Source organism: Melopsittacus undulatus, chromosome Z (genome assembly GCF_012275295.1).
Source record: "Melopsittacus undulatus isolate bMelUnd1 chromosome Z, bMelUnd1.mat.Z, whole genome shotgun sequence".
Classification (NCBI taxonomy): Eukaryota; Metazoa; Chordata; class Aves; order Psittaciformes; family Psittaculidae; genus Melopsittacus; species Melopsittacus undulatus.
The window spans coordinates 11,279,019-11,303,542 of NC_047557.1; the positions used below are offsets into that span (position 1 = coordinate 11,279,019).

The window sequence follows — 24,524 nt, forward strand, 5'->3', positions numbered from 1 at the left end:
GCCCTGCGGGGCGGAGCCGCCATTTGAACGCGGGGCGGCGGCGGCTGCGACCTGCAGGTAACGGGCGGCTGGGTTGAGGTGGTGGTGACGGTGGGTCCCGTTGTGGGCCTCGTCCGCTCCTCCGGGAGGGCCTGCCTCGGGGCCGGGGGCACCCTCAGTGCAGAGGCCGCCCCGGCGCAGTGGTGAGGGGCACCCTCGGGGGAAGGCGGCTCTGGGGCAGGGGCGAGCAGGCTTAAAGCAGGCAGGAAAGGGGGAGGATGGCCCCGCGGCCTCTCCCGCGTGGTCGCCGGCCCCAGAGGTGGGCTGTGGAGCTGCCCCAGGGGGTGGGTGATGCTTCCAACACACCACGAGTGGCTGTGCTGCAGTAATAAAAGAGGAGGTTTGGAAGGCATTAAAATTCTGGGTTTAATACCAGAAATAGAATCCTAGAATGGTTTGGTTTGGAAGGCACCTCAAAGCTCATCCAGTCCCAACCCCCTGTCACGGGCAGGGACACCTTCCACTGGAGCAGGTTGCTCCAAGCCCCTGTGTCCAACCTGGCCTTGAACACTGCCAGGGATGGGGCAGCCACAGCTTCTCTGGGCAGCCTGTGCCAGCGTCTCAGCACCCTCACAGTAAAGAACTTCTTCCTTATATCCAATCTAAACCTCTGCTGTTTAAGTTTCAACCCGTTACCCCTTGTCCTATCACTACAGTCCCTAATGAATAGTCCCTCCCCAGCATCCCTGTAGGCCCCCTTCAGATACTGGAAGGCTGCTATGAGGTCTCCATGCAGCCTTCTCTTCTCCAGCCTGAACAGCCCCAACTTTCTCAGCCTGTCTTCATACAGGAGGTGCTCCAGTCCCTGATCATCCTCATGACTTCCTCTGGACTTGCTCCAAGTCCTTCTTGTGTTGGGGACACCAGAACTGTACACAGTGCTCCAAGTATAGGGAATATTGCTAATGGGGCATCATAGGGTAATTAATTGTATAGGAAGCATTCAGTGGTTTCTATTCCAAGTCTGAGAATGGGGAAGCAGGCTGAAATGCTGCTGTCCCTGTAGTATTTTCTAATCTACCCATGGGTTCAGACTAAATGTAATACATTTTAGAATAGTGGAAGTGTTTGCACTTCCTTATGTGAGCAGGAGACAGTCAAACCTGGTGTATTTGTTTATATATATGTGTGTGTTTATTTATTTAAATTATTGTTTGTTAAAAGAAATTTGGCCGCAAAATGAAAATAATGGCTGCATCCTACCCTGGCTAAAGGTGCTCTGTGAGTGGTAGCGTTTTAATTTATTGCTGGTGAGTACTTCTGCACACTGTCACTAAGCTCTGGCCTGGTATTCCCTGCAGAGGTTCTGGGTCTACCCTGTTTGACCAAGACATGGCCTTAGCTATGCCTGTGATTGTTGCCTGAATGAATCTGAGCATAAACCTCTAGAGAATCTTCTGCTGCTATAAAATGATGCCCATGCCCCTTGCTATTCAGACTTCTGCTAACTTATTAAACAAGTTTTGATATCAATTTGATGTGAAACTTTTGTTTCAGACATTAGTTTAGGTATGAAACGCTTCTGGAAGGCTGTATTTGACAGATTTCCTTCCCTAGGGTGACACATCTTCATGTATTGGTATATCTCATCCACACAGGGATGAACTTTTGTGGAGGTAGTTCAGCTTTCAGAGAAACTCCAGGCTCCATGCCATGGCAAGTGTGCAACAGCCTGCGCTGCCTTTTGATCAGAAGGCAGAGCAATATTTAACTGAGCTAACACATGCGTCTTTCTCTGAGGGAGGGCAGTAAAACAGGGAGTGTTTTTCTCTGTAACAAAACATGATGCTCTTGCAGAAGAGAAAGCAGCAGTGAAACTGGTCACTAAGTGGATAGTGTGATTCACAGCAGTTACTGAGTTTCTCTCGTCTCAAACCACAAAATACTGTTAGAAAATGTCAATGCAAACACTTGTTTCTTGGAAACCTCCATGGGGAAAAAAAGCAAGAATGTGCTCTTTCTTTCTCTTTCCTCCCCAAGACAAATCTTATGGCTGCTTTCTGCTCCTACCCACAGTACCTCTTCTACCCACTGACTTCCTTGGGCTTACAGAGAGTTTTGCACAAATAATGGAGCAAAGCACAGGAAGCAGTGGTTTGTGAGTGGGATTGCGTGGCTGAGAATTATTCACAGATGTACTGTTTTTACTTTCATGGTTTGGTCTTTCTTACACTGCTCCCCTGGTTGATCTACCTGTGGGTAGGAATGCAGAAGGAAACTGTCAATAACGGTTGCTCACAATTAACTTCCCTTCTTTCATAATAAAGTGTAGAGTTTGCAGCTCAGAATCCTACCCTGCACCATAAGTTATTTTTTAGTTGTGTGTCTATCTCTCTTGGCTCTTCAGGGTCAGTTACCTTTCTGTATATCAGCCCTGAGGTTGTTATGAGTGACTCGTCCCTGCTGTTTATGGCTGGAACAAACACTGTGGAAGAGCAGAGGGCTCGCTGGGAGAGGAAGCGCAGCCGAACAGCCAAGGAGCTGCTGGAAACCGAACACAGATACCTTGAGCAGCTGGATTTGGTGGTCACAGTAAGTATTTTAGTCCTTTTTGATACTTGGGTACCTTCAGGCAGCATGTACTTATTTGTGTTGTCATGGGAAAGGTCAAGAGCAAGACATTGGGACATTTCTACTGCATGGGACAACATGGGGCTAAAAGGTTTTTTTTTGTTGTTTCTCTTTTACCTCCTCTGTTATATCCAGAGCTCAGGGTACTGGCCCTATGTCTTTGGTCTGTACACAGACAAATCTTTAAGTTTTGACTGTACAGGAGACTCATCTTAAGATGCCTGAGGTGTATGAAATGCAGGTGCACAGACAAGACAAAGACTGATAATGAGCAACATGGTGAAATGCGGATACACCTAGGAATACTGAAATAGACTCTTATTAGTGCTATAGTACTGTTCCACATGTTTACAGTTATGGTCAAACTTACTAAGAAGGATTACATCTGATGATAGAGATCTTAGGTAGGATTCACAATTTCCTTTGGAGCTAGAGAGTGTGCAGGCTGCAGCTTTTTGCTTCTGCCATAAGTTACTTACCATGAGTAACTTTTGAGGGACCTGTGAATTCTACCTGTTTGAAATTCTTTCTTTTTCCATACTTAGTTTTTTGTGACAATTTTAAAGGCCAAGGGGACGCTGAAACCTGCTGTGTTGGAAACCATATTTGGACCCCTGGAATCCATATGTTCGGCCAGCCAGTAAGTGAACACACTGATATGATTCCTGTAATTATATGGGGAGGACCCTATATTGATAAGAAAGGAAGATTTTAAGAAATAAAGCTACCACCTTGTAAAACAGGGCATTCACTTATAGCACTGCTAGCCTTCATGGCACTTGGAGGTGTACCCAGGAAGCTGCTGGTCTGTATCCACGTATCTGGATGTCCAGTTGCTCTCTGGATAAGGGTTTAAACCCAGTAACTCTGCTCTGTGTTATTTTTAAGTGATGTTTTTTGTAGCTTACTCTGTGACCACCAAGCATGCATTTGGCACATAAACCAAGGTGGAGGCTGACAAAGAAAGGTCAGAACAGAAGTGAACTAGAGGGAGCTGTGAAAATGCCATCAGTAATGTACCCCTCATGGGTTCTCATTCCTCCTTGTGCAGTGTTCTGGCACTTCACCTGGAGAGAGGGAATCTGGGATCAGGACTGGAAAATTTCTGTCAGAATCTGGAGCTTTATGGCCACTACACTGAGAATTTGGAGCAGGCAAATAAAACCTTGAAGGTAAATATCTTCTTTATTCTTCATGTAGTTTCTTCCCTCTGTCCATTAAACAGCTACATACATCCTTTGCTTTTTCTTCTGTTTCTGGAGTGAGCAGCTTTCTTTTCTTTTTCTGGGCTGTTGCTATTTTCTCAGTCTTTCTTCCATAATAAAATGGTGAAAACTCTCCTGATTTAGAAGTTAAAATTTTTGAACCTTTTTTTAGATGTCTATGAACCTATGTGTGTGCAAATACTGAGCCCACCTTTCTCAGAATTCTGTATTTACCCTCACTTCTCCTTGGCTGGCAAAGCTGGAGAGTTTGCAGTGGGAACACTACAGGAGAGTGGTCTCTTTCTGGAGAGTTATCAGGTCTTCTAGTCTTTCCCACTACCATTAGCTGTATCCTAAAGTGGGATTTTCTTTTCCTTCAAATTTTTTTCTGTGGTAGAAGAAAAAGAAATTCCTTCCCACTTACCTTTCCAAACACAACCTGTCATTCAAGAGATTTCAGAAGGATGTATTTTTATTTCAAAGTCCTGACAGCGATATCTGGAATTTAAAAAACCCGATTTACAGTTTTTGTCTGTGATTGTTCCTAGCTGCAGTATGTACTGGGATGTTTCCCTTCTGTCCGTTTGCGTAAATTCCCACTTTTGATTTCTCAAGCGAAAAGGCCATTTTGGATACTTGTCTTTAGGTGATGGGGAGCAAAGACTGCTTTGTCTTGAAAGGAATGGCAGAACCACAGGCATACTCCTTGTTTTCCTATCTGAGTCAACCTTCTCTTTTTCTTTATTTCCATTTCCTGAGTATACTAGCTGTGCATTCTCAGCAAATACAGCAGGTTTATACTGCCATGATTTGGCATACATGCGTGGTTTAAAACTAAGTCTGCACAGCTTGCGTGGTTTAAAAACCCCACCTCAGTCTCCCGCAGTACCACACACCCCTTTTCCCCCCACCTCCTCACTCCCGGAGGGATGGGGAGGAGAACCAAAGGAATGTAACTCCCACGGGTTGAGATAAAAACCAATCCAGTAATCAAGTTATAACACAAATCACTACTGCTACCACTAATAAAAACAATGATAGAGGAAATAAACAAGGAGAGAGAATACGATACCACCTGCTGAAACGAGCCCAACCCGGAAGAGAGCTAACTCCCCCCACTTCCAGCCAACTTCCACTTACCTCCCCAAGCATGACGTGCTATGGTATGGAATACCTCTTTGGCTAGCCTAGGTCAGGTGTTCTATCTCTCCTTTCTCCCTGCTTCCCCTCCTCCCTGGTAGAGCATGAGCTCAGAAAAAGCCTTGGACAAAACCAAACATTTGAGCAGTAACTCAAAACATACTTGCTATCAGCAACCGTTCTCAGCCCGAAAGTCAAAACACAGCACTGCACCAGCTACCAAGAAGGAGAAAAATGACTGTTACTGCTGAACATGCATATATGAAAAGGGGATATCACTTCAACTACCCACTGGAAATGGTAGCCAGGGGAAGGGTATGGCTTGCCCATGGCCACAGAATAAGTTGTTGGTGCTTCTGTCTTGTACTGGATTTCTAAACTCTAACGGTTCCAAGCTCTGGTGCAGACTAGAGCATGTAATTCTCTTTGTAGTCTGAAAGCTATATCCCTTTTATGCCACACACAGGAGCAATTGAGGAAAAATAAGTCATTCCGACGTTTTAAGAAACTCCAAGAGGCTCGACCTCAGTTTCAAGGGAGGAGGCTAGAGGATCTGCTTTCTTTGCCCCTGCAGAGGCTACACCAGTAAGTAAACAATTCTGAATCTTCAAGGTGTTAGTATAAGGAAGGAAAAGGGAACTTAACAGTGTATTGGTTGCTATGAGAGGTGAAGTTGCTTAATGTGTCTCAAAATCTGAGCATATAGACAGCAATAAAACAGACCTGAAGACATGCCTGTAAAGTGGAGTCAGTATACATGGACGGGAGATGACTCAGAGAGGTAGCTGTGTTAAGTGCTGGCTCCAAAGCCATTCATCTAGCTCTTGGGTAGAAATGAAATGGAGGCTTTCTATAATCTTGGTAAGCTACTGTATTAGGCCCTGAACAAAGGCAAGCTTCTGAAGTGCTGCAGAAGTAGTGCTCTCACTCTGCTTTTGTGTGGGTTGCTGACCTGAAACTTGTGACTTCTCCCTTGTAAATTGTTAGTTTTGTAGAGGGATAAGATTAATGAGCTAAACAAGGAAGCTTTTTTCCCTTCCCTGGTTTTCAGGACCATATGCTTTCCTCAAATTTGGTACCTATTGCAGTTATCTGAGCCTGAACAGACCCAGCCTTGATTGTTATATTCCTCCCCTTGAGGCATCATTTCCTCTTTGAAGAGGCAAGCTGCCTGCACAAGGGCAGTGTTGCATGCATTCAAGAACAACTCTTTCTTGGTGAGAGTATGAGTTGTACAGAGCAAAGGTAGTTTCCTGGCAACCCAGCTGCTGCTACTATAAATCAAGTAGCTGTGCTTAAGCATGGCCTTAGCTGCACTAAAGCAAATTTGAGAGGCTGAGAGCCTCATTTCTTTGAAAATAATTAGGAGTGAGCGTACAACAGTCCTTCAAGTAGCTTTACGCAACCTTTTTAATCAGCTTGGCAGATACAAATGCTGCCTTTCGCTTTTCCTGTAATTCTTTGGAACCTTCCTTTAATTTGTAAAATAGCATAATGTTTTTTGCTGTCCAACTCTTTGGAAAAATTACGGCTTTTTAACAGACGGTCTAATTTTTTCATTAATCAACTCTTGTGTTCAAGTGTTTTTGAAACCCTGTTACATATACTGCAGGTCATATGAGTTCTGCCAGTTTATGAATCTATTCAATGTGATATTTCTTCTGTCAGTTCAGACTGAAAATAACTTGACTTTTATTGAGAGAAAGCATTTGCAGAGATCTGATGCTTTCTGGAGAGGAAAAAAAGAAAAAGGCAGCTCCTAGTTCTTATAGAAATGCCTTTATATTCTTCCGTGGGCAGGAATCATGGTATGAATGCTACTATTCAGACCTTAAAAAAAATAGTTCAAAGGGAAAATTGACAGTTATTGAAGGCATTTTTATGTGAATTCTAAGAAAGTCTCATGAACTTCAATAATAAGTGAGGTTGCTTTTATCAGATTCCCAGGAAATGCCTAACACTGCAAATGTATAAAATACTTGGGTTAATTTAGTTGATAACTTTGAAGATGAAATGAATGTAGTTGAAGTATTGTGACCAGACATTGGCTCGTTAGGCTTAGAGGTGTGTACTCCATCTCCTGGTGGAGGGTTGTGCATCATTCTGTCACTAATAGGAGATGCTGCTGATACTGGTGTCTTTAGGTGATATAAACCTGCTTTCTCTCTCAGGTACAAGCACTTCCTCAGAGACTTGTTGGAGAACACCAACCCAGACAGCCCTGAGTACCAGAAACTTGAAAGTATGATTCTACCTGTAGATACTGGCACTTGGATCTTTGTTACCCTCCTTGCTAATAATACTTCTCATCTTCTGTCTACTTCCACAGGAAGAAAAATCTTCCTCTCTCTGGGATTCTAATGAGTTACTGTTTCCCTTTTCCATTTTAATCAAGGTGTCCCTGAGAACACATTGGGAATAAAAGTGTAGTGTACCTGACTGTGTTAAGTGGCCTATGTGTTAGGTCAGAGAAATGGCAGCTCTTTTTTTAACAGTGAGGGTGGTGAGACACAGGAGCAGATTGCCTTGGGACCCTGTGGATGTCCAATTACTGGAAGTGTTCAAAGTCAGCTAGGATGGGGCTGTGAGCAACCTGGTGTAGTGAGAAATGCTTCTGCCCATCACAGGGCATTTGGACTAGATGATTTTTAAAGCTTCCTTCCAACTCCAACCACTTTGTGAATCTTGGGCATGGCCTCGATTTTCTGTAACAGTTCGTGACCTTCATGCTGTATTTACTAGCAGTTAACACTACTTATGGACATTTTTCCTCTTTCTGCTTTCAAATTCAGGAAATTATTCATCTGTCTAATGTTTCATCATCAAATAAATGTTAGGTTTTTTTAGAACTGCAGAATTGTAGTGGGAGAGAGGCCTCTGGAGGTCATCTAGTCCAATTCTCTTGCTGAAATTACTGAATAAATTTATTGTTGATACTTGGTTTACAACATTTGCTTCTTAATTTCATTTTATCTTTTCACAGCAAGATAGATAAGCAGTAATATGTACTCACTTGTGATAACCTCAGAATATGCTGCTATAATTTCAGAGGCTGTGAAATCTGTTTCTGAGGTATCTCAGTGGGTACAAGACATCATTCATAAGAGAGAGAACTCATTGCAGCTACTTCGCATTCAGAAACTGCTGAAAGGACGGAAGATACAGATTCTGACTCCAGGTGGGCCTTACTGACAGCTCTGTTTTAATGCTGCCAAAGTAGAGATATGCTTTCCTTCGTGTCTGACTCAACTCATATTAACCAATTTTACCCTTTTGCCCAAATTCCATAGATAGGGGATGAAGGAATATAACTAATAATTCAAGAACTTTTTTTAAAGTTAACAATTTTTGAGTAAGGATAAGCAGCAGCTTAATTGCCTGACATTGAGATAGGGGGTGCTGATAATATATAGTTAGAAAGTTTGTAATTGGACTCTAGGGAGGTCAGGAGTGTAAGTCCTGGGGGAGAAGGAAAAACACACATTAAATGATTTTTGAAGAGTGTAAGAAGTGGTTGTGTCCCTACTCCACAGCATGAGCCATAGATTCATAAGTGCCAAGAGCCCAAGGACTTTGGTGGTTTTTACCTTAAGGTACAAGCCTCATAGACTTCTGTTCACACTCTTCACATGAAGAATCTTCTTGTATCTACAGGGTTAAACTTTGCTTAAAGTCAGATTGTTTGTGTTAATAGCTGAGATATATAAAGTGATATCTAATTGGTTAAAAAGTTTCTTTATGACCTCTTGTGCAACTGGGTGCTCTTCATGCCCAGAGCACACTCCAAGCTACGTGTGAAATATTGTGAGAAATGTACCCAGCCTGGGCAATTATGAAATGGTGACTTGGTGCTTTGCCAGTTCTCTCAGGAAACACTGCTATTGCAGAGGTCTTCTAGAAAGAGTGTTAAAGTCACTGTGTGTAAAGGTCTCTAAGGCACACCTCCAGGTATTTGTGAATGTGGCTGTAATTCATACATGTGGATTTCTGCATGAAGACATCCACTAGTGGGATGGGTGAGACAACCAGAAAGGTGAAAGTAAGAAAATATATGGATTGAGATAAAAGTAGTTCAACAGATAAAGCAAAAGCCAGATGCACAAGTAAAGCAAAATGAGGAATTCATTCACCACTTCCCATCAGCAGGCAGGTGTTCAGCCATCCCCAGGAAAGCAGGGATCCTTCATTTATAGTGGTTACTTGGGAAGACAAAATTCCATCACTCAAATATCCTCACTTTCTTCTCCTTTCCCTAGCTCTTTATGCTGAGCATGACACCATTAGGTATGGAATGTCTCTTGGGTCAGCTGGGGTCAGCTGTCCTGGCTGTGTCCCCTTCCAACTCTTTGTTCACCCTCATCCTGCTCACTGGTGGGGTGGGGTGAGGAGCAGAACAAAACCTTCATACTGAGCAGTGCTTACCCAGCAATAACCAAAACATGGCTGTATTGTAAATGCTGTTTTCAGCATAAATCCAAGACAGCTGCTATTTGCTTGAAGAAAATTAACTCTATCCCAGCCAAACCAGCATGGGTAGAATAAGAGGATATTTATCAGAGGTTATTATTCTCAAAGGTGCTTAGTCAATGGGCAGATTAATTTAAAATTCTTTTTCTTGTGCTTCTTGGAATTCTTTTGGTGATGTTAGCTGAAAGCGAGCTAACACAGGTGTGCTGTGAGGTTATACTGAGCATGAGCATGTGTGGGTGCCTGTGCAAATTGGGGTAGTGCTTAAGTAAAAAGGTGCATCAGTTATCCTGAATGACAGAACTAATAAGATAACCCCATAACAAAATACCCAACCCCGTAACAGTATAGCTAGACCAGAGATGGCCATCATTTGAAAGCTTTGGCCATCATTTGAAAGTCCACATTTTTCTTTGTCTCTGAATATTGTGAGATGTGTAGTAAGGCAAGTATTGAGGGTCTATAGACACCTTTACATTATATGGGACAGAGAATTGTGATGGCTGTATTTTCCATTAGCTGGGGTAAAATAGGTGTTATTGGATGTAAGAAGCAGAAAAGTAAGAGGCAGCTGGGGCTTGGTAGTTTTGGCCCAGCTTTCAAGAAGCAAGCTAGCTTTTACCAACTGTTAACATTTCATCCTGTTACTAGGACAGAAGAGGTGAGAAAACAATGCTATAGATTCAGATAAAAGGAGTAGCTTTGGAGTTAGGTGTCTCCCATTTCGCTGTCCCTCTGAGACTTACTGCTCCTAGTGAAAAGAGACCCTGCTTTCCTCAATGCCTTCCACATACAGGGCAAACATAGTCTTAGCCAGAACTGCTTCCTTAACATAGCACACTGTTGTTATCCCTAGCTTCCAGAGGGATATTTCCTTTCCCTCCTTTCACAAGAATTTCTTAAACTGTGTGCCCCTGGGATTTCTAAACATGAATTTGTATCCCACGACTTCCAACACAGACCAGCTCAGACTGTTTGCCAGGGAGTCTTATAACTTAGGCTGAAGGAAACAGTTCCTAGTCCAGCACTATGCTGCTAACACCTTCCTTCCATTTTTTTTTTTAAACTTGGCCTGATTCATCCACCTCACCTTTCTCAGTTTCTCATTCATAAAAGAGGATTGGTTCCTGTGGAGTAAGCTAAGCAGGAATTCACTTGCCTCTGTGTCCTGGGGCTGTAGCATACTGAGACAAAATCCATAACTGAAACAAAATTGTGTTGTTTTCTAAAGGTACTTCTTAGCTCAGCCAGAAGGTGAGGCCCAGAAAACAATGGCTGAAATTCCCTGTCAGGTGTTTTCCAGACTAGGCCAGATGGCAATACCTTATTATTATGGCTAAAGATTTTTATAAATAATCTTACTGGCAGGTGTCTTTATAATTCCCTTAAGTTGATGGCTGTCTTGTACAATAATCCTCCTCACTAGAGGCACTGCTTTAATTATTCCATGTTCTGTAGATGCCATTTTTGTATCTTACAGAATTGCTGCTTACATGTAGGTTTATCAAACTGTTTCGATTTTTTCCCCTGTCAATTTCTTTGCCTCTGTTTTAAGGCAAATCATTCCATGGGTAGATGACTCTTGTAAGATGGTTTATGTTAATTTATGGCTTATGTTAATTTAAAGGCATGCATACCATTTCAAACTATGTTTTAGTTCTGGTCTCTTTACACAGGCTTGCTTATCATAATTCCTCTTAATAACCACAGACATAATTTCCGTCTGCTCCTCCTATACTAAAAGTTTTGGGCTGATAACTGCTTCCGCATGGGTGTTGTCAGTTGCCATAGTTAATACTCAGCGCCTTCTAGTGGCTGGAATTGTTGTAGAACCTGGTAACCTACAACGGTAGCTCGTTGTATTCTTGTTTGTCTCATTACATCAGTTTTTTTGCCTTTTTTTCTGACAACTGTTTTCTGTTTTTATTTCCCTCACATGCCTAGGGCGCTGGTATATCCGGGAAGGCTGGCTTTTGGTGGTGCCTTCGAAGGGAGAAGAACTAAAGCGCAGGATGTTCTTCCTCTTTTCTGATATCTTCATTTCAACAAAGCCCTGTCACCCACTGCACCCACTGAATTCAAACAAACTGGCATGCCAGGCTGTCTATCCGCTTCACCAATGCGTAGTGGAGAAGGTGTTTGGCCACACGCAGAGCCAGGGAGGGCTTCTCAGTGTAAGTATTCCTGCTTCTGCCTGGCAGAAAAATTAATGGAGTTAGGCATGCAAAGTAGGTCTCTAGCTGTTTCAGCAGCAGCAGCACTGAGATGAAGAGGATGGTGACAACGGTAAATGCAATGAACTAGTCTGGGTTAGGGCAGCTCTTCTCTCTTGTGTGATGTAGGTCTTTTTCCCTTCACAGCATAGGCCCTCCTGAGCACTCTGAGGTACAGATTGCTGGTTACTTCACTTAGGTGAGATGAGGAGGTCTGATAAGACTCTGAGGTGCCCTCATCAGAGCCACATTTTGGGGAGACAGCCCCTCAGTCAACATTACAATGAGTATGTAGCTTTACCTTGACTCTGAAGAGAATGCAGAAAGATGTGGGTATTAGCTCAACAGATACTGCTTCTGCATCCAACTCCGAGAACTGCAGGGGTCTTTGACTGGAACTGATGCCTTGGATAAGAGTTTCCAGATCAGGTCCTCCTGGGTTACAGTATCTGGGGGCTGTTGTTATTCCTTGTGAGCTATGCCAAGGAAGACAGCAGGCAGACTGTGATCTGTACATGGTGGTATTGGAAGGACCCCTAGGGGCAGCTCGGAATACGACAGAAAACTGGATAAACAGCTGGTAAGAACTATATGCCCATTTCCTAACACCCTGTTAAGTCAAAATCAGCTGTTGCCTGTGGCTGCAAGGAATGCACACTGCTGGCAGTGGCTCTGTACTGTGCAGTGTCTGGCCTCTCCCAGTACCAATGCTAAATTCTATCTGGGAAAGAAGATGGGGGTTGAGGGGCTGACTTGAATTCAGTGCTGATAGCTCTGTTTTTATCAGAGCTGCTGCTTTGGTAAGGGATGACACAGGGTGACATCAGATTCTGTTTGCCTTTCAGCTTTCCTTTCCACACAAGACACTGTTGTTGATGTCCAGTGACCAGCAAGATATTAATGACTGGTATCAGAGTCTTGCAGCTGCAGTCAGGTAGGGCTCTATTTTCCAAAGGAGAAAGGGGCTGAGGGAAGGGGGTGGAACATAAAAATGGTCATATGGACTTTTGTATTTGCACATATTACATGGTTATGAGGCTGACAGAGAAGACCTGGTTCTGGCAGCTAGGATACAAGGGAATACTGGGAACAGATTTCATGTATGAACAGTGAACTTCCCCTTTGTTCTTCCTCTACAGGCAGCTGAAAGCCTGACTCACTTGAGTAGAAGACAGACTTACAGGACAGTCGCCTCTCTTTGTAGAAACCTACACAAACTTACCAAATGTTCAAAGATATATAATAAGAGAATGCACTTATAGGGACTACCACTGTGCTTGTAAGACTGAATGAATGCTTTGTCAGCTGTCCTAATCTTAACACAGATACTGCAAAAAATAGGTGTGCACACTGAGGATTTGTATATAAAAAATCTATATCATGACTTTTCCCCAATTTAGCTTACAAGTTTCTAGCTTTTCTATGCTTTTTTCCCCACCCCTCTTACATTATTAATTTAAGGACGAGTGTGAGAAAGTCTGATTTGCTTTCCCTCATTAAATATTTTTATCCATCTGTGTTTCTAAATCAATGTTTTCACTTTATTTGTCTACATATATTTCTACCTGCTCTTGCTACTGGGTCCTTTGATCAAAAGGGATGTTTTGGAAACTGGTAACATGAGCTTAACACTGTATTTTCAGCTAGTACTAGAGGGCCACAGTCATCTTCCTCCCTTGACATATTTTCAACATTCACACCCTTAAGTTTTCTGCCAAAACAGTTTCACAGTTATTGTCTCTCCTCCTCTAAGAAAGTAGGCAGATAAAGGGAAGATAACTCAGTGGTTAAAATCCTACCTCTCAGATTCTCATCAGTCTCAGAGAAAAGTCAATCTGCTGAACTATCTGAAATAAGCTGGTAGGTCACTGTTAGGTTTATCAAACAGCATTCACACTTCTAATCTGAATTCTGACAAATTATGCAGATGAAACAGCACTTGCATTTGTCCTCCCTGGTATGCAGTAGCCTTGAAATGCTAAAATGAAAGGCTCAAGCAGCACCTCTACTTCTGAGGCAGGCAGAAAATCAGCAGGAGGCTACAGTCAGTACTCTGGGTCTTCAATAGCTGGTAATGTGCTAGATAGGATTCAGCTTATGAGAATGAAAAACCAGTTTAAGGAAGAAATATACATAAGGTATTCTTGAGTATTTTGTTAAAGCCTCAACACAGAATTGGGGTTGGTGTTGTGACCGATCCTGTTTGTCATGGGTTGAGCAGTAGCAGTCATTTTTATTCCTTCTTGTAGCTGGTGCAGTGCTGTGTTTTGACTTCTGGGCTGGGAACAGTTGCTTGATAGTGAGCATGTTCTGAGGGTGTTTTTGTTCAAGGCCTTTTCTGAGCACGTTCTCTGCCGGGGAGGAGGGGAGGCTGCGAGGAAGGAGAGACAGGACACCTGACCCAGGCTAGCCAATGAGGTATTCCATACCATAGCACGTGATACCCAGGATGCAACAGGGAGAGGGAGCTGGAGGGGTGGAGCTCTGGAGGGAAATGGAGGAGGGAGCACGCAGTGCTCGGCCGGGCAGGGTGGAGTGTTATGGGTCGGTGGCTGGTGGGGTGTTGTATTCTGTTCACTTGTTATTGGCTTCATCATTATTATTTGTAGTAGTAGTAGCAGTAGTGATTTGTGTTGTGCCTTAGCAATTAAACCGTTCTTATCTCAACCCGTGGGGGCTACATTCTTTGGATTCTCCTTCCTAACTCTCTGGGAGTTGGGGGAGCAAGGGGGTAGTGAGTGAGATTACTGTGAATATTTGGTTTAAACCATGACACTGTTTAACACTCTTGTCTACAACATGGATGGTGAGATTAATGCCTCCTCAGCTGGTTTGCTGATGACACCAAGCTGTGTGGTGCAGTTGACATGCTGGAGGGAATGGATGCCATCCAGAGGGACCCTGACAGGCTGGAAAGGTGGCCAATGCCACCCTCATGAAGTTCAACAAGGCCAAGTACAAGGTCCTGCATCAGGATTGGGGCAATCCCAAGCAGAAATACAGTCTGGGTGAAGAATGGATTGAGAGCAGCCCTTGAGGAGAAGGACTTGGGAGTGCTGGACAATGAGAAACTCAGTATGAGCCAGCTTGTGCTTGCTAGCAGCTCAGAAACCAACCATATCCAAGGCTGTATCAAAAGCAGCATGGCCAGCAGGTCGAAGGAAGTGATCCTACCCCTCTAATCTGCTCTTATGAGACCTCACTTGCAGTCCTGTGTCCAGCCCTGGGGCCCCCAGCACAAGATGGATGTTGAGCTGTTGGAGCAAGTCTGTCTAGGGGAGGCCACAGAGGTGCTCCAACAGCTGAAGCACCTCTCCTGTGAATCAGGCTAAGAGAGTTGGGTTTGTTCAGCCTGGAGAAGGGTCTAAGCAGCCTTCCAGCACCTAAAGGGGGTCTACAAATCTGGAAATGGGCTTTTTAGAAGGGTATGTAGTGACAGGACAAGAGGGAATGGCTTTAACCTGACAGAGGGGAGATTTACATTAGATATGAGGTAACAGTTCTTTACCATGAGAGTGGTGAGACACTGGCACAGGTTGCACAGAGAAGCTGTGGCTGCCCCATCCCTGACAGTTTTCAAGGCCAGGTTGGACAGGGCTTGAAGCAACCTTGTCTAGTGGAAGGTGTCCCTGCCCATGGCAGGGGGGTGCTGGAATCAGGTGATCTTTAAGGTCTCTTCCAACCCAAACTATTCTATGATTTGAATAATGTGGAAGCTCTGCAACAGTCAAAGTTCAGCTCATCTTTCCTCGAGTCATAGAACATCTGTTTGAACAATTGCAAGGTGGGCAACTTCAAGGTCATTAGAAACATAAAGACTGAGGTCTTTCAGTGTCACTTCTACTAGTTTTAACCATGTTTTTCTGCTTAAATGGTACCACACACCTAGTAACTTTTCACTGGAATTCATTAGAACAGAAATGGTACTGTGTAAAACAAGTGTCCTGATGGTTTTTGTTTTTTCATATAGCTACCTTACTACACAGGATTGCACATTTGTCTTGTGAAACTCAACGAGGAAGGAACCCAACATTTTTAGTGGTGTGGGGTTTCTTTTGTGTTTGGTGGTTTTTGTGTGTAGTTTCTTGGAGTGCTTTCTGCAGAGTTACCAACTCATGTGCACAGGAATATAACCCAAATAGAAGCAAACCCACTTTTGAACAGTTTATTTACAGAGAGTGTATCAGCCACTAGGGCTCCCAGCTTGATTTCCTTCTCTTGCCAACAACCTATTCACACCACATGAAGAAGCAAGTACCTCGTGCTTCCACCATGGCAACTCAAGGGTAGTAATCAGCCTTCAGGACATCCTGCCTCCATACACTCCAGGACGGCAACAGGCTGGTTGGTATATGGGTCGCTGATGCCAAGCCCCGTCACTGTGCACCCAGGGGCAGAGGGGACTGCCTACACCGGGGTGCCCCCGGGGGCCTGTGGGGCTGCTGCTTGCTGCATGTCCTCCCTGTAGCCCTTCAGGAGCTGGTTGAGCAGCGTCTTCTCACTGTCGCGGCGCTGGCGGATGAGCGGTGGAAGCGGGTTTCCCTTGAGCTCAATGACTGCCATTTTGGCACGGTCAAGGCTATCCCGGTTGGGGATATGCAGCATGCGGGTGTAGTTGCCGGCGTGGGGCTGGTACCGGGGTGCCAGCACCTTGAACAGCTTGTGGATGAGGTCCTTCTCCTGCGGAGCAGCACACTCAGCGCCAGCACCGCGGCTGGAGGAGGTGAGGAGGGATGTGGGATGGCACAGGTACCTACCGTCAGCCAGAAGTCTGCCATGCGCATGGCCCGCTCGTTGGTGTCCCCCAGCTTGGCGTACTCGATGAGCTGTGGGTGAGAGCAGCCAGCGCCGTCAGGGTCCCTGGGCCGCCTCCCCCTGCCCCGTCCCGTCCCCTCCGCTCACCTTCTCGGCGTAACCCCTCATCTCGTCGGCCCGCGCCCAGGGCGCCTCGATCCGTTCGTGCCGCACCAGCGCCGTCACCAGGTTCCGCAGCAGGTCGAGCCGTGACCGCGGGCCCAGCCCCAGCGGCCGGAACACGCGGCCATGCGAGATGGCGGCCGGCACCGTCAGACGCATCCCGCCGCCCGCACAGTCCCACCCGGCCGGGCCCAGGCCCGAGTGTCCGCCGCGGGGCACCGTGGGACGCAGCGCCCGGCAGCCCTCGCGCTGCCGCGCTGCATGACGGGAGCTGTAGTTCAGCGGCAGCGCAGGCTCCGGTGGTGTCCGTGAGGGGACGCGGTGGTCCCGCGACCAGGCCGTGCCGGTGGGCAGGATGGGCCCTGAGGGGAGGAAGGAGGGCAGCCGGCCTCCGAGGTGTCCCGCACCGCGGCTGTGATGGGTGCGGAGCACTGCACTCGTGGGGTCTTTGTTTTGTTCCCTCCTTCGCTCCAGTACCGGTGGTGGGATGCCAGAGGAGCTTCAGACCCCTGTATCGCATCCCCTGCTGCGCAGGAGCTGTGTATACCGGCAGCATGAGGTAAGGCTGTGTCCCGCCTCATGAAGCCCTCCTGGGGTGCAGGAGCAGCCTCATAATTGTGGAGGTGTGTGCCTGTCGTATTTACACAAACTAGCCCTGTTATGCAAGAGCTCATGTCCACATGAGGTTCAACAAGTGCAAAAGGTAAACCCCCAGTATGGATACAGGCTGGGGAGCAATGGGATTGAGAGCCTTGTGGAGAAGGACTTGTACTGGTGAACGACAGATTTGGTATGAGCGGCAAAGTGCGCTTGCAGCCCAGAAGGCTGATTGTATCTTCGGCTGCACCAAAGCAGCATGGCCAGCAGGTCACGGGAGGCGATTCTGCCCCTCTGCTTTGGTGAGACCCCATCTGCCCAGCTCTGGAGTCCTCGGTACAGGAAAGACGTGGAACTGTTGGGAGAGGGTCCCGAGAAGGGCCACAGAAATTATCAGAGGGCTGAAGCACCTCTGCTGCGAGGGAAGGCTGAGAGAGCTAGGCTTGTTCAGCCTGGAGACTCCGGGAAGATGTTACTGTGGCCTTTCAGTTCTTACAAGGGGCCTGTAAGAAAGATGGGGAGAGACTTTTTCACAGGCCCTGTAGCAGCAGGACAAGGGGTGATGGTTTTAAGCTAGAAGAGGGGAGATTCAGGTCGATGTGAGGAAAGAATTCTCTGCAAAGAGGGTGTAAAACACTGGCACAGGTTGCCCAGAGAGGTGGTGGATGCCCCATCCCTGGAGACATTCAGGGCCAGGCTGGAAGTGGTTCTGAGCAACCTGATCTAGATGAAGATGTTCTTGCTCATTGCTGGGGGGTTGGACTAGGTGAGCTTTGAAGGTCCTTACCAACCCAAGCTATTCATATGTCCATGGTTCTGTGTTTCAGTACTCCTGGCAATGTAATTCAGCTCCAAGAAAAATGCTGAAGAGCAGCATAAGGAGTTTTTCTGCTATTTGTTTTCTCAAGCTAACATTTCTTGTGTTTTGAGGGATTGTAACAAAAGCGGCTACCAACAGGGTAAGAAAAAATATCTTTGTTATTATGAATACAGCATAAAATCACAGTCATTTTATACACATTTTAGTATTTCATATATAAATAAAGTGAACAGTATAGTTACTGGAATGTGTAATAGGAACGAACATATGGATTTTAAGTGACATTTACAAATTCTTGCGCCCCACCCCCATCTTTTTTGCTTCTCTGGGGCTTAGTGTATTAGCTCTGAAATACTTCTAGGAAGAAGGTTACTCAAGCTGTGATGCCACCAATAACTCCAGGCATTACCTTAATTCCATTTACAATCAATTCTCTCATTTTCCTGATTTAGCCTGTGAATTCTGTGTCAGTATCCCCACATTGCAAGAAAGATTAATCCTGCATGTATTTGACACAGTGTTGAAAGAAAACATTTTCCAAGCTTTATAATTTTGTTAAACTCATCAACAATCAGCATTTTCCCATCACTATACACTCTTGCAAATGTTTCCATTAAATATATTTCTAATATTAATAAAATAACAAACTCTTTTATTATTCTTCTGCTTATAACTTGATGTCTTAACATCAAAATAGTATTTCTTTCTAATAAAATTATACATAGTATTTATATGAAACAAAGTTGTGCATGAGCCAAGTAATGAAAGTAGGCATGAGCATATGTATTTCTACATTCTGATTTTGGATTCTTGGGGGAGTTTGTTATTTTTGGAGCCACAGAATAATAAATAATTTATAAGGTAATTACTTCCCTGGCTACCAGGTAACTAAAGACTGGAAATGATTCCCCTGCTCTGGCGTTATGAAACTTTGGGTATACTGAAGAAAATGTCACTTTTCTATCTGTGTGTCTTTATCCAGAAATCTTAATTAAATGTTTCTGGTACAGCATGTTATGAAAGTTATCATAGAGTGAGTGAGGAATAAAATGAGAGAGGTCTATGCAAAGATCTTAGCTGCATGCAAACAGAAGGCTGAACCTTCCCAGCCAGTTCTCCTCTGAGGGACTCTCCCTGCTGGAGGAATTCCTATGTCTTCTTGGGTGGATTTAATCTCTACCATCATGTCTCCTCCTTGCTGCTGGGACTCAGCCAACAGCTTGGGAGGAAGGAGTCTGGAAAGAGGAGCGTGAAGTACAAGGGCAAAACCAAGGGGCACTTTCCTTCATCTTTTTTGATGGAGTAAGCACGTCTGTTGGAAACGGAGCTCTAGACTGTGAAAACCAATGCTGCAGACTCCAGAAAGGGAAGTTACTGAGGTTTCCATTCAGGAAGGCATGTGAACATGTGCCATGTTCTATGTTTAAACAGTCTGTAGGACAGCCTTTTCTGCTTACACTGTGCTTACAGTGAAGCAAGCATTTTATCTACTTTTGTGGCCCAGTCTCAGAATTTCCCTTCCATACTTAATGCTCAGCAGGGCAACTGTCACCTACCCCTGAAACTGATGGTCAGACTGTAGGAACTTCTCATTTGGTATTTGTCTATATTTGACAAAGCAGAGCTTAGAACTAGAGTAAGTGCCTTTTTTAGGACACATCTTCTTGTGATCAGGGATCAACAGAATTTAATTGGTGTGTAGGAAGCAATTCATCAAACTCATTGTTTAGTATCTGATGGTCAAAAACCCCTGCAGCTAACAGTGCTATAGTGGGAATCAACCTTATCCAGCAGGTGATGGGGTGTGGTGGTAAACATATGCAAGAGTTACATTATTTGTAGGAGTTACAAATGTAACATTTAACATTTAACTAATTTACTTAAAATTGCATATTCATGAATTATGTTATTTTTATCTGTTTGCCTGTGTAAAATTAAGAAAATCAGTAATAAATGCCTCAGTTTATGCTGTCTTAGAGGTTTCTTTCAGCCTGCTGCATATAAGACCATCTCTCTTTTGGCCACAAGTTCCTTCCCCAAGCCTTACTGATATCTTTATTATGTGGTTCTCAAGACTGCTTGGATCTGCAGCTGCTAGCAGAGGCCCTCCCAGAGGAGAAGCCAAAAGACCACAGAGAGCACTACCACTTTTTCTAAGCTATCCCAGTTACTCCGTCACTGCTTCGTAAATATTGAAATACATGTAATGTGAAGAGGAATACAGAACATTAAGGGTCTTAAAGCTAATGCCCTTGCTTGTGGCACAGTGATAGCAACAAGTTGGGAAAGAGTCAGAGGAATTAACACATTGTCTTAAGATAATATACGAAAGATAGGTAAGATCTAGTTAGCCAGCTGTTTATACAGTGTGACTTGTACTGGTGGTATAGAGATTACACCAACAGCCTTTTGGCCTGGAAATACAGAAGGGAATCCAAACCTTTACAAGCTATCTTTAAAGGGCTCCTTGTATTTTTACATGTATGTATTCTGTTAGGACAAGCCCTGAAAAACATGGCAAAATAAGAAGTTTTTCATTTATAACATGGACGTGAGCCAGCACTAAACATACTGTAAAAGTAGCAGCTACATAGATACAACATAGAAGTTTTGTGCTTAATATACTCCTTTATCTTCTAAGCATGGCAAAGTCCTCAGCAGCTGTCATAATCCAAAAGAAATGGTAACATACATCATCCATGAGGTATGATCTAACTTGCGCATCCAATTTTCCAGTGTAAAAAAAGGGCACTCTCGCTTATCCCTCTTCACAAATATGGGATCCCATGTGCAGTACCTCACCTTAGCCGTCCTCGTACCAGTTGAAATGTTCTGTCATTTGCACTCTTGCACCTACTTATACTCCTCATATACCCAGCCAAATACACTGCAACCTTGTGTTCCAGCTCTGTGAATGCTGTTTAGGTTGCTCTGATACAGCAGAGGAAGGGAACAGATGGAAGCTCTTTGCAGACATGAGGCCTCTCTCTGGTCTTGTTTCACTTGGACTTCAGCATTTCACCAAGGAAGACATGCACCCACAGGAAGTTACACTCCAACTCTTTCTGCAAGGCTGGGATTGGTTTTGTACTTGCCAATAAGCCTACTTGACTCACTTACGATTGGTTTTCTTGCTTTATACATCCCCTATTCTCTTGCTCATCTTTGTGTAATGTTTCCAGCATGAATCTGTTGAGGAAGGGAACTGGCCTTCACACTCAGCAGCAGGTGAATGGTAAGGGAAAAGTAGTGGTAGTTTCGGACAAACATATCTTTTTGACTCTTTTTGAACAATAGTCTAGCAACACAAAGACAAATAATTTCCCCATAAGGAAGTAGTGCCCTTGTATCACTGCCTCACCTTTTTTTTTTTTTTTTCCTTTTTCTGTCATGTGGGAATGCAATAGAAGAAGGTATCTCACTTACAGCAAGCCTATGGCCTATGCTGTGAAACAGGGATCGGCTTCTACTGAGACACTTTCTTAAGCCTGGGGACAGTAGGTGGAGACTTGAGTTCAGTGATGCAATATATTTACATGTATAAAGTCATCATGGACCAAGGTTTTCATTATTAATGTCATTCAGGGATGGTGTTCAGCTACATGTCTGTCCCTGGCAAAATTTGGGTATTGGGTCATTTGGACATATAATGCAAGGTAGGCAGATGAAATGCTGTGGTCTAGTTAATCCTAGAGCATGCCTGAATTGTATTATATACTAAGAAGTTTTTCTTGACAATCTAGTACAATGCACAGTGCAGGCTTGACAGTATGGAATTACTACAAGGAGGCTACCATGAATCTGGAAAGCTACAGTACAGGCAGCATGGTTGGGGAAAAGCAGAGAGAAAATTGGGAAATAATATATATATAAGTATATATATATTTTACATTGTCAGTGCATTTTTATACTGAAGAACTCTAAAGGGGCTCTATGTTTTCAGTAGGCATAGCTAAGGATGGGCTGCCTTCTGTATCCTGGAGTCTCTGGGTGCTGCCCTTGGTTTGTAGTCTTCTCCAGATCCAAAATCTACTGTGTCATGATAGTTTGTAAATTCCTGAGGTAACGGAAACTCTTCTGTTGATGAATGAGTCCTGTGTCCAAATACTCTCTCTTGCAGCTCAGCGATGTCATTTCTGATGTCTGCCATCATCAGCAATAGGAAATCAAATGAACCTGGTGGGCCCTGCAGTCACAAGGCACAGTCAGAAACAATAACCCCCTTTGGCCTCAGAGTTTTCAGATAGGTTGATATAATTACTCTTGCAGGGATAACCTGGTATAATACTGCTTCATATCAATTCCCAGATGTTAGTGCTCTGGTTTTGAATCAACTGGTTCTGGCAACAGTTTTCAAAAGAAGGCAAATGTTTTTTGCAGACAGAGGGTAATTTACATTTATAAGAGGCACAGCCCTTCAGTTACTTAACAGTTCCTTTGCTATATCTGCTTCCTAAGATTATCTTAGCATATTATGAAGATTCTCCTCATGGGAACAGAGGAGATAAATCTTGGTTCCTTGTGTTCCTCTTATTAAACTGATAGGAGTTACACTCCTAGAATGACTAATGAATCAACAGTTATTATCTGGTTAAATATTTTCTCAAGAATGCTAGTATTTGAAAAGTGTCTTTTCAACATGGTAACCTCACTTGCTGTCCATCACTTACTAAATATATTGGCAATTACAATGCAGAGAGTAGCCATCTGGTTTTATCTGATTTTAGAAAATCATCATCTCTTTTTAGATGGCTTCACACAGTAAAATACACTGTTTAATACTGAGAACATCCCGCTGGACACACCCTTAAAAATCCATTCCATAAATGAGAAAACATAATAAATAGATTTTTAAACAATATAACTTGAAAAGATATTGTAAATATTCATCCTTTTCCTGATGTCTTGCTCAAAGCCTATGGCTTCCCGAATCCTCGAGAGAGATGAGGGGCAGGATTTTAAAAGGTTCCAGGGCTTTAACTCCCATAAGGAGCAGTGACAGAACTGTACTAACTAGCACTCTGCATGGGATCTCATGCTCCTGCCTTCTGAGGATGTCCTACTGCTGTTGTAGGGCAGAGGTGTACTTATTGCCTTCAGTGACTACCCAGGAAGGGAAGAGGTGTGTAGGCAAAAACACTTGGATGAAACAGGTAATTACTTTCTTTCCAATAATATTTTCTGTGCGTGTGAAGTATCTTTCACTGTGTTTTGACATGAGTTTGGTTGGTTTATTTGTTTTCCTTTCAGCTGACTTGTGGTATGTAGTCAGCATCATTCTGTTGTAGAAATTCTTCCTCTGAGCAATACTTACAGGTATCCCTTTTGGTCCTGGTGCACCTCGCTCCCCCTGTAATCAATACCACCTCAATTACTTTGTTGTGACAAAAGGAAATGAAAAAAAAATCACAGTTTGCCTCTGCCAGCTTCTTTACATACTCTCTAGATCTAGAATCATCATCGTACCCTTGCTCGGAAAAAGAAAGTGAAGGAGGAAGGCAAGGAAATTGCTTCTAATTCTAGTGGCAACAGAGCTGGGCACTTCTAATATTAGACTGTAACAAGCAAACCCTTTAACTGGAGAAATTAATAAATCTAATGAAATGGGTAAAGCATCAACATTTCCTCATGGAAAAGCTAAAAAAGCAGCACAGAGAGGAAAGGAAGCTGCTGGACACAGAACCTGGCAGGGCTGTTTCCCAGGCTTAAGGAATGGCAAATACAAAATAGCAGAAGGAAGACATGAAGAGATGAGACAACAGGATGTTTGCAGCTTAATAAAGGAAATGAGATGGTAAAAGGATGTGACTACAATCGTGCAGAGGGTCTCTCTAGCAAACCTGCACTTCACATTTACATGTGCCCACATTATAAAAAACAGTACCTCTCCTCACCTTGCTGCCATCTCTCCCTGGGGCTCCTGGTGGACCCTGCAAAAGAAAAGAAAGTGTTTGCAGGGACATCAGCAGCTGTGCAGCTAAGACCAGTTGAGCAATCCGCAATGGTAGATGAGAGTACTGACCACGGGGCCCCGTCTGCCCTGCTTAATATGTGATATATCTGGAGATGGGCCCATAGGCCCCATTGATCCACGGGGTCCTGGCTGTCCGGGAGGTCCAGGTGACCCAGGAACTCCTTGACTTCCTTTTGGTCCTGGAGCCCCTGCAATCAACAGCAAAGGTTCCTTAGGAAAAGCCTTCAGGACACTTGATCAGTGCAAACAGTGGGGACTGACCGTTTTTTGAACCACCCAATGAACCGGTTGCCTTAAGACACCCAAATCCGTAACAAGACAACCAACACAGCTGAGACTGTATAACTCCTTGTCACAGTAGCTACAAGAGATGTTCAGAAAACAATTAAACCTTGTATATACAAGGAAGCCAAGACTGCCAGGTGGTTAAGGACAGAGTGGGAATGAAAAGAAAAGCAGAAATGCCTTATTTTCACACAAAGAAAGGAACAAGTCTCATAAAACTCACAGGAATGTTAAATCAAAGGCATTTACTGTGCATGACTGGCACAGAAGCAAGCAAGCCCTTTTCAGTGGTGGGT

At 44.1% G+C, this 24,524-nt stretch overlaps 3 protein-coding genes across 5 annotated transcripts in view; 1 reads left to right on the forward strand and 2 right to left on the reverse strand.

Moving 5' to 3' along the window:
• Nucleotides 1-34: 34 nt before the first annotated feature.
• On the forward strand, nucleotides 35-13,152 carry ARHGEF39 (Rho guanine nucleotide exchange factor 39). Of its 2 annotated transcripts, XM_034073152.1 has the most exons (10): nucleotides 35-57; nucleotides 2,387-2,571; nucleotides 3,156-3,250; nucleotides 3,662-3,782; nucleotides 5,422-5,540; nucleotides 7,127-7,197; nucleotides 8,005-8,133; nucleotides 11,367-11,596; nucleotides 12,481-12,569; nucleotides 12,775-13,150. In XM_034073152.1, exons 2-10 carry the CDS (start codon nucleotides 2,425-2,427, stop codon nucleotides 12,788-12,790), a joined length of 1,017 nt encoding a protein of 338 aa, XP_033929043.1. In that variant the 5' UTR covers nucleotides 35-57; nucleotides 2,387-2,424; the 3' UTR covers nucleotides 12,791-13,150. The 2 variants fall into 2 exon arrangements, with proteins under 2 accessions (XP_033929043.1, XP_030907487.2); XM_031051627.2 differs by lacking the exon at nucleotides 35-57 and having other exon boundaries at nucleotides 2,376-2,571; nucleotides 3,177-3,250; nucleotides 12,775-13,152.
• Nucleotides 13,153-15,786: 2,634 nt separating this feature from the next.
• On the reverse strand, nucleotides 15,787-16,771 carry MRPL17 (mitochondrial ribosomal protein L17). Its single transcript, XM_005152124.3, has 3 exons — nucleotides 16,538-16,771; nucleotides 16,393-16,461; nucleotides 15,787-16,315 (listed from the first exon to the last, which is right to left on the reverse strand). The coding sequence occupies exons 1-3, from the start codon at nucleotides 16,709-16,711 to the stop codon at nucleotides 16,043-16,045; spliced, it is 516 nt and encodes a 171-aa protein (XP_005152181.1). The 5' UTR covers nucleotides 16,712-16,771; the 3' UTR covers nucleotides 15,787-16,042.
• Nucleotides 16,772-21,921: 5,150 nt separating this feature from the next.
• The window catches only part of CCBE1 (collagen and calcium binding EGF domains 1), a 94,614-nt gene continuing 92,011 nt past the window's right edge, over nucleotides 21,922-24,524 (reverse strand). For both annotated transcript variants that reach the window (XM_034072942.1, XM_034072943.1), the window contains 4 exons: nucleotides 23,992-24,131; nucleotides 23,864-23,899; nucleotides 23,284-23,319; nucleotides 21,922-22,155 (listed from right to left, as the gene is read on the reverse strand). In XM_034072942.1, the coding sequence (XP_033928833.1) occupies nucleotides 21,922-22,155; nucleotides 23,284-23,319; nucleotides 23,864-23,899; nucleotides 23,992-24,131 (446 nt within the window). The remainder of the gene's footprint in view (nucleotides 22,156-23,283; nucleotides 23,320-23,863; nucleotides 23,900-23,991; nucleotides 24,132-24,524) is intronic.

Coding starts and splice junctions, on each gene's coding strand:
- ARHGEF39 (XM_034073152.1), top strand. CDS start 2,425: ATGAGTGACTCGTCCCTGCTGTTTATGGCTGGAACAAACACTGTGGAA. Junction 2,572..3,155: donor AGCTGGATTTGGTGGTCACA/GTAAGTATTTTA, acceptor TTCCATACTTAG/TTTTTTGTGACAATTTTAAA. Junction 8,134..11,366: donor GATACAGATTCTGACTCCAG/GTGGGCCTTACT, acceptor TCACATGCCTAG/GGCGCTGGTATATCCGGGAA.
- MRPL17 (XM_005152124.3), bottom strand. CDS start 16,711: ATGCGTCTGACGGTGCCGGCCGCCATCTCGCATGGCCGCGTGTTCCGG. Junction 16,462..16,537: donor TGAGGGGTTACGCCGAGAAG/GTGAGCGGAGGG, acceptor TCTCACCCACAG/CTCATCGAGTACGCCAAGCT. Junction 16,316..16,392: donor TGGCAGACTTCTGGCTGACG/GTAGGTACCTGT, acceptor GCTGCTCCGCAG/GAGAAGGACCTCATCCACAA.